This window comes from Geotrypetes seraphini, chromosome 1 (genome assembly GCF_902459505.1).
Source record: "Geotrypetes seraphini chromosome 1, aGeoSer1.1, whole genome shotgun sequence".
Lineage (NCBI taxonomy): Eukaryota > Metazoa > Chordata > Amphibia > Gymnophiona > Dermophiidae > Geotrypetes > Geotrypetes seraphini.
This window is the reverse complement of record NC_047084.1, coordinates 448,013,794-448,023,176: the sequence shown is the minus strand read 5'-3', so window position 1 is coordinate 448,023,176 and position 9,383 is coordinate 448,013,794. Positions and strand designations below refer to the sequence as shown.

The 9,383-nt window shown below is 38.8% G+C and overlaps 1 protein-coding gene across 1 annotated transcript; it reads left to right on the top strand.

Annotated features, from left to right (window-relative positions):
* The first annotated feature begins 8,132 nt into the window (after positions 1 to 8,132).
* Positions 8,133 to 9,125, top strand: LOC117368125 (taste receptor type 2 member 8-like). Its single transcript, XM_033961480.1, has one exon. The coding sequence runs from the start codon at positions 8,133 to 8,135 to the stop codon at positions 9,123 to 9,125; it is 993 nt and encodes a 330-aa protein (XP_033817371.1).
* Positions 9,126 to 9,383: the final 258 nt, after the last annotated feature.

Sequence of the window (9,383 nt, the reverse complement as noted above, 5' to 3'; positions counted from 1 at the left end):
ATTAACATAGAAAGAGCAATTTTTAATCTGTTCACATTCAAGCACAGTCTGGAAAACTCTTTCTACCTATGTACTTTGCAATAGTTTTCAAATACAGGCAGTCCCCGGGTTAAGAACAAGTTACGTTTTTAAAGCTGTTCTTAAGTTGGATTTGTATGTAACTCAGAACTTGTAGATTTTAAGATTCTTGCTGCTTACCTCTGCTTCCAGCTGACAAAAGGGCCAATTATCCCTACCAATGTTCATTCTAAAGTACACCATGTACAACCACACACTGTTCTTAATATGGCTCATTTACTGGGCTTATACGCAAGTTGATGATACCCTATTCACATGCAATGTGAATTGGTACTTTGGAAATAACACTGAAAGAATATCTGTAGAGCTATTCTTCTTACAATTGGGGTTCAAGGAGGCTTGCTGAAGCTTTGGCAGCAGTAATGATGGTAATCCACTACTTGGTACAGCTCACCCTGACTCAGTGGTTGAAGATTCCAGAGAAGATATGGTCTAGTGGTTTGAACACAGCTTTATGACTCAGTCGACTTTGAACTTGGATAATGTTTTTTATCCTTAAAGTATTATTGATTTTGTTCCATTCATGCTAGTCTTCACATGAAGACAAGAGCACATTTTAAATTGCCTTTATTCCTCTTTAAAATTATATATGAATTACATCTGCATATCTAACATGTGGACATTTTGGGGAAAACATACAAAAATCTAGTAGAGAAAATTACTATTTTCAAACCATAGAGATTTAAAGGGCTTTGGGGCTAGCGCGGCTTTATAAAACAGGCTGTTAGTAAAAGGACCTCTAAATATCAATCTAACAAAAGAAATGAATTACATGTGTGAAAAAAGTACTGGAAAAATTATTGCAAATCTAAGAATACTGGCAAAAATTGTGGCGAGTTAACAAAAAAAATTTTAATGATTGATGTCTGCCCGTCGGCACCTGCCATTTAAACACCATTGGCTGCTACACTTATCGTACACAGTACTGGGTTACTCAGAGTATTGTAACTAAAAAAAAGTTCAGTCAAAAAATTAAAGAAAACTGATATAAAACTATTATGTTCTAAAAATGTCAGCCCACCGGCAATGTGATTTAAACACAATAAGTTGCTACGCTTATAATACACAGTGTTGGATGACTCATAATGTTCTGGCTGAAAAAGTGAAGAAAAGAAAACAGTGTTGAAAAATAAAAAACTAGCATGGAGATGTTATGATCTGCATGTGTTGGATGCAGTACTCAAAAAATTCTAATGTCTTAATGGTCTAATGAAAAATTGTTATTTGAAAATATACTTCATGGCCAATATATGCAATAAATGGTGAATCAATTCAAACTTATACAAAATATATAATGAAAGTGAAATATAACTGTGGATGATAAAAAAAAAAGAAAACAAAAAAGAATGTTTGGATGGGAAATGAAAAATGTAAAATTAAAAAATGTAAAATTAAAAAATGTAAATAAAAGTGGGAATGAAAATATAAATGAAAAGGAAAAAGGAAAATTAAATTAGAAATAATGAAAATTTAAAATAAAAAAAATTAAATTAAAAATTGTGTAAAAATGATGAAAAGGTTATTAGTTATAAAAACTGCAGACAAATAAAAAAATATGAATATGAAAAATAATCATAAATATGAAAATAATGACTTTGGAACAAGAAAAGTATTACGAACAAATTGTTTTGACACTTATAAAAAGGTCTTAAATCAAGTTCACAATTTAAACCACAAGGTGCAACAGTATCAAGCCTATAGATATAACGTTGCTCTTCCTGTAATAAGAGGCAGTCTATGTCGCCACCCCTCTATGAAGGTTGCAAACGTTTAATAATCAGAAACCTTATATCTTTCATACACACAGGACACAGAACCACTCTCACCCAGTATGGAATAAATAATCACAAACTAACCCCCCCCCACCCTTTTTTGGAAGAGGTTTTTAGCGCTGGCTGGCGGGCTGAATGTTCTGCGCTGTTCTGACGATCATAGGAATTCTATGACCATCGAAGTAGTGCAGAACATTCAGCATGCTGGCTTGTGCTACAAACCGAAGGAACGGTGCAGTTTAGGGGGGGTGAAGAAACAGTGGTGCATATCCCCCAATACTGAACAAAATATAAAGATAGCAGATGTAAATCTGAAAAAATAGAAATAACAAATCACTTTACAAATTAACAAGTAAAAATAAAACAAAAAATGGAAAATAAGATAATACCATTTTATTGGACTAATACATTTTTTAAATTAGCTTTCAGAGGTCAAAACCTCTTTCCTTAGGTCAGTAAAGTATACTGCTGTTACAGTATTCTGTCCTGACCTGAGGAAGAATTTTATCTCTGAAAGTTAATCAAAAATGTATTAAAATTAGTCCAATAAAAGGATCACTATTTCTATTTCTAAACATTTATCAACACAGTTACAATACTACTTTATCCTAAAGCAAAAAAATAAAAAATATAATTTTTTCCTACCTTTGGCATGTGGTTTCTGCTTTCCTCATCTTCTTGTCATTCTCTTCCTTCCATCCACTGTCTGCCTCTTCCAGAAAATGTCTGCCTCCCTCTGCCCCCCCTCCTCCTCTTGGTCTGGCATCCATCATCTTCCCTCTGTTCCCCTCATGGTCTGGCATCTCTCTCTTTCCATCTCTCCCCCTGTGGTTTTTAGCATCTCTCTCTTCTCATTTCCTCCACTCAGATCTGATATCTATGTCTCCTTTCCTGTTTTCCGGCAACTCTACTCTCTCTTCCCTTTTCTTCTCTGGTCTTCCTTCTCTATTTTCTGCCTCTGTCTAAATTAAATTCTTTCTTACTATTCAGTCCTCAGTTTCCCTCTTTTCACTGTGTCTACTCACAGCTTGCCACCCCTTTCCTTCACCCCTCCACTATCTCACTAACTCTATCTTATTTCCCCCATCCAGCATGTGGGAAAGCAGCAGCAGTGGTGAGGAGGTGAGGGCTGGGTACAAGTTCTCCCCACTTCCATCATCTGTCCTGCCCTGCTCCCTTCTGTCTCCCTTCTTCCCACTTCCATCATCTGCCCTGCCCCTTTCTTCCCACATCCATCATCTGCTCTGCTCCTACTCTCTCTCCATCCACCCCAGGCCCATCTCACCACTCACCTTTCACTACGATTTTTTTTTTTTTTCAAATGGCTACGCCCCCCCCTCCAGCATCGATCGGCAGTGGCAATGGACCCCCCCATCGACGGAAAGTAAGATAAGCAAGCAACGTGGGTAAGAAAGGCAACAGCAACTGTAATTTTACAAGTGGTTCTCAGCCCAAAGTTTCCCCTCTGACGCAGCTTCCTGTTTTTGCCTGGACGCATCAGAGGAAAGCTATGGGCAAGCAGCACCGCTTGCAAAATTACAGCTGCCGTTGCTGATCTTACCCACGTTGCTTGCTGATTTTACTTTCCGTCAATGTGGGAGGGGCCTGTGTTGCCGATCAATGTTGGGGGGCTGTTGCCATTTGAAAAAAAAAAATCTGCATTGATACCCTCTTTCATCAGGCCCCCCCTGACCATTTCAGGCCCTAGGCACATGCTTACTGGGCCTATCTTTTAATCCGGCCCTGTACATAGAGCGTAGGAATTATTAGTGTTTTGACTATTAGAAAATACTTTTCTTTGGTGTGATGTAGCCAGCATTATGGGTGCATTGTTACTAAGTTTTTAATTTCAATTTGTAAGGAGGGTGTGGTATCTTCAGATACGACTGTATAGTAGTTGGAATCATAAATTTTGTGTTTCAATTTCCGCAATATACTTTGTCCTATCCATAATTAATATTCCATCACCCTTGTCAGCTGGTTTTTTGTTTTTTTTTAACTTTTTATTTATTCAATTTATCAAATTTCAAACAAGCAATTCACATACTTGTATACAGATTATAAACATTATTAACAGAAAATGTATAAACCCAATTCCACTTAATTCAGTGTTTTAGGTTATGCCCTTTTAATTCAACCTATTTAGTCTTATTTATACTTTGAGAGAGATTTTTAGAAAAATAATAATAAATGAAACAAATCTTATCCAACCTAGAAAGCAGCATTTATCTGCAGTACTACAGCCATTCATGACAGGTTACACATGTTCAGCAACGGGCACTACTTGCTCTTTTGATTCTATAAATCCTAACTGTTGTTTAGGTTCAAAAATAGGTAACTCTTGTTCTGATGGGAAACAAAACATTTTACAGGACATTTCAACAAAATTTCCCAGGGCTAGGACTCTTGGCCTTAATGCCAAGAACTCCTTTCTACGTCTCTTAAAAACATGTTTGGAAATATTCAAACATTAGAACCTAAAAACTGATCATTTATATGACGGAAATACAGACGTAATACATATTCTCTATCACTTTCCCAAGCAAGAGTTATTAACAAGGTTTTCCTTTCCGTTATGACCTCTAAAGAATTTTCCAAAAAAGTTGTTAAATCAATATCCTATTTATTTGCCCCTTGAATCTCATTAGGAGTAGAGACTTCCATAGGTTTCTTTATTTGAAAATAACTAGCTCTAACAATAGGTGGCAAACTTTCTGTAGGAATAAGCAGAATTTCCTTAAAGTACTTCCTTGCCTTCTCTATTGGTGAAATTAAGGGACATTTAGGAAAATTAAGGAGTCTCAGATTATTTTTCTTTAGTTGGTTTTCAAAACTTTCCATTTTCCTAGCAATAAATGTTCTTTCCTTTACTAATTCCAAGTCCAAAGTTTTCATTTTACAAATTTTTGTCTCCTGTTTTTCTATCTTTTCACTCATATCTTTAAGGACCAAACCTTGTTGCTCCACTTTAGAATAGATAGTCCCATAGTCAGTATTTAAAGTAGAAAAAGACAATTTGAGGTTTGCGTCCATAACTGAAATGGCCTGCCATAAAGCCTCCATATCTATTTTTTACGGCTTCTCCAGCACCCCAAATGCAATGTTAATTCCACCCGAAGCTCCTGTCACCTCTACTGCAGTGTGGGGTAGCTGTTGCTGTTCTCCAGCCTCTCCAGCTCCTGATAGCATTAGAGCTACCGACCCTCCTTCACTGAAGCTCGAAATCTCCTCCCGGGGCATCGATGCCTCAGTCCTCCCGGAGCATCGATGCCAGCACTGAAATGCTTCCGGGTTGCGGTGGTGGCTGCCTTTGTTTCAGGCTTAACAACGCTCGAGCCTGCTGGCTGAGTTCGCCCGACCTTGTCAGCTGGTTTTATGACAATCAGTATTATTTGAGAGTGAGATCATAGCATTGTATGCTTCCTTATTTAAGTTATGGTGGTTCTTTTTATGACTATTTGATTCTAAATGTATTGTAGAACACACTTATTAAATGCTGCGATTCACACATCACAGGGACCTGGAAGAATCCATTTAGAATTATTAGGTAATATAGATGGATCCAAAGATGTTTCGGAATGTTCAGAAAAAAATTGCACAATTTGGAGTTTTCTGACAAATTTAAACAGATCTATACATGTTTGGAAAAGATCATAAGAAGCTGTAGGAACAAATGTAAGGCCTTTCTGTAATAGATTGATTTTGTGTATCGGTTAGCTTACATTGAGATAAGTTGAACAGTGGAATCTTTTCAACTGGTGTTAAAATCTCTGACTTCCCTGGGATCTCTGGTAAGGATAAAATCTCCCTCTCCCACTCCCTCATATCATAAATGTGGGGCGATATCTTGGTGGGGCATATTCTCTCCTTTCTTGATCTAATGGCCAAATATGGTCTATGAAGGTTTTTGGGGAGGGAGGTAATTCAACCTGAATAGTAGTAGTTGGATGTGATGTGAAAAGTTCTTCTGATTCACTATGTATGTGCTTTCTACTCCTCGGTGTCATAGTTGTAGAGGTCTTGGCATTGTTTTTAGAAAAGTTGTCAGATTTTGTTTTAGAAATAGATCTTAAAGGTCTATATTTCTTGGAAGAGATCCTTGCTCTAGCGAAAGGATATACACTATCTTTCTTATAATCTTCAGCATCTCTATGCATTTTGTCTAAATTTACTTTTTTGATATCATTTCTGAAAGTCTCTAAGCTTTTGCTTACATCAACTACACCAGCTGAGGACCTCCTCCATAGATGGCCAGAGCTCCCTTCAACAAAGCATAGTAATCGCTGGCAGTATCCTTAAGCCTCTGAGATGCCAACATCTCAAACTTAGGGATGCTGCTGCTGTCTGCCTAGCTTGATTAAAGGGATTTTTGGCTACCTTCAGAGGAAATCTTTAGCTGACATAGCTTGAGGGTCCTCATCAGATGGAATATTCAAGTATTTTATACATTATAGGCTCTGGCAGAGGCCCATTTACAAAGTATGTATTCTTCCCAATTAATATGTCCAAATTAATAAAGTGTCTTTGCCTCTAATTCAGTAGCATAATTAAATGAAATAACTACTTCTGAAGTTTATGGGAGTGGGCAAGGGCAGAAAAGATTTGCTGGGATGAATTTCAATACAGCAGGGACAGATTTAATTCCTGCGGGAATGGGTGGGGATGGGTTTGATTTCTGTCCCCACGCAGCTCTCTACTTACCAGCCTGTAATTTCCCGTTTCTTTCCCCTCCCCACTTTTGTGAATAGCGACCACATCTGCTCATCTCTAATGCTGTGGAACCTGTCCTGTCTCTAAAGATCTATTAAATAAATACTTAAGAGGTCATGCCAGGATTTCTCTGAGCTCCCTCAATATCCTGGGTTGTATGCCATCTGGACCTATAGCTTTGTCCACTTTCAGATTTTCTAGTTGTTTATAAACACTTTCTTCTGTGAACGGTGCAATATTACATTACATTACATTACATTACCACTCCATTCCCAGATATATCTTTGGCAGCCAACAACAGTCCTTCTCCGGGATTTTCTTCTGTGAACACCAAAGAAAAGTATTTGTTTAGCACATTTACTTTTTTCTCATCACTCTCCACTTAGCCATTCTCAGCATCTTTCAGTCTTGCAATTTCATTCCTAGTTAATTACCAGCCCATTCTTCAACCTTCGCCAGATCCCATCCCATGTTATTCACATCCTCCAGGGTGTCTACCCTATTACAGAGCTTGGTATCATATGCAAAAAAAACCCCAACTTTGAGAGACAGTCCTTCCACAATGTCACTCACAAAAATGTTAAATAGAGCCAATCAGGCCCTTAGGCCCCTCCCTGGTGAGGCAGGCCCACCATTCCTTTGAAGGGGGGAACTTTCAGGGGGTAGGGTCCAGGGTGATGGTGGTGGCAAACTTTTTGGGGGGTGAGGGGTCCAGGGGGGATGATGGTGAGCTTTTGGGGGTCACAGGGTATTGGCAGGAGGGATTTGGCATCCCTCCTGCTGGGGAATATTGGCCGGGGGGAGGGAGGCTTCTCGGGGTGCTTCAGGAGGGATTGGGTATCTCTCTTGCCACTGATCATTGGGGATGGCTTGGGGGATCGTGGCAGGAGAGACTGGGTATCTCTGCTTCCAGGGAATATTCAGAGGGGTCATGGTGGCTTTGGACAGGAGGGACTGGGCATCCCTCCTACTGTGATTGTTAGGGGGGCGGAGGGACAGCTCAGTGGTCCGATCCGGAACTTATACGTGTTTTGACTTGGTCTAAGTCAAAATGTATAAGTTACGTCCAGGCAACCTATCATAGTTTTCGATTATGGCTACCGGACGACTAAATCTAGGTTGACCCACATCCCACCTTACCCATTCCTCCATAAATGCGCCTTTTTGCTCTGGGTGCACAGAGGCAGGGAAAAGGCCGAAGCTGGTTTTAGATATGACTAATACCCTGTTCAATTATTGATACTTGGACGACCTGTCTTTTTGATTGTCAAAGTACCGATTTAGGCGGGTTTTAAGACGATTTCTTTTTTGATTATGAGCCCCCTAGGATTTAAATCTAAAATGACAGGCTGAGTTTGCCATACTGTAGACAGTAACAGAATATGTCTGATATTTGCATCCTTGTTCAGCTTTGCATGTCTTAATTCTGTGGTTGTCCTCCACGGATTCTAATAAGTCAGAGTGCTGGGTCTATCCCCTTAATTGAGCATCAGCAAGAGAGGAAGACTTTGAGAAGGATTCTTCCAGTTATTTCCTCTGACATGATTCAGCAGTGATTCTAACAGAGGGAAGATGTTAGATCCAGTTCGGATTGTCATACTGATCACCCTTGCTGCTTTTACACTGCTAGGGAGTGTGGTGAATGGTTTCATTGTGGCTGTGAATTACATTGACTGGGTGAAGACCAGGAATCTAACTCCAACTGACATCATTCTGATCAGTGTGGGTGCAGCTAGATTCTGCTTCCAATGGAACATATTTCTAGAGGAAATTGTATCAGAATTTTATTCAGACTTCCTGGCACAAGCACAATCTGGTACATTTTCCACTGTTACAATATTTTTAGAGCTTTCTGGCCTCTGGTTTGCCTGCTGGCTTTCTGTCTTCTATTGTGCCAAGATTGCCAATTTCAGTCACCCTCTCTTCCTCTTTGTGAAACTGAAGATCCCTAGGATAATCAGCTGGTTGTTGCTGGGCTCCATTCTGGCTTCCTTGGTCACTAGCATTCCTGCAGCCTGGGGACTTTTCAAGGAATACCAAAGGAATGCCACCACAGATCTTCCTCTAACCAGCTGGAGTCTCACCAATTGCACATTAGCCTGGCATGAGTACCAGAACAAAACTACTAAAGAAATTTCACCAAATATGTCTGAAGGTAAAGCACAGTACAAAAAGTTTCATCTGATTCCCATATTATCCCTTGGATACTCCCTGCCCTTCTTTATATGCTGTGTGGCAGTTTTTTTGCTAATTGGATCTCTCTGGAGACATACTAGGCAAATGAATGGGAACATGATGGGCTTCAGGAACCCCAATCTGGAGGCCCATTTCATTGCCATTAAAGCTATGGCTTCTCTTTTGTTTTTCTATATGTTTTATTTCACATTCTTAATCTTAGATATAGTATATTTGTTCTCCAACAATGACCTCTGGAAATATGTTACTTTATTTGTGTCAGTGTCCTACCCTTCTCTGCACTCTATGATCCTGATCCTAAGCAATTCTAAGCTCAAACAATCTTTAGTAAGGATAATCCATCTCAAAATCCATGGATCAAATTTCTAAACACTGACCACTGCGAAGTAATTATCTCCTCTTAGATTCCTTAATTTTTTTTAAATGTTGACTTGGGTATTGGTGTTATCCATTATAACATCTGGTATGTAGATTTTTTAAAAATGTGGTCCTCAATGAAGCTGCTTTTACATTTGAGTTGTTGAAGTGTTTTTAGTCATTAAACACTGAATTTATAATTATTTATATTTGCTTTGTGGAAAATTGTAGAAAATTTACCTTACATATTGAATTATTGAAATTGCATGT

What these genes read in the sequence shown, in the direction of transcription:
- LOC117368125 (XM_033961480.1), top strand. Translation starts at nt 8,133, where the DNA reads ATGTTAGATCCAGTTCGGATTGTCATACTGATCACCCTTGCTGCTTTT.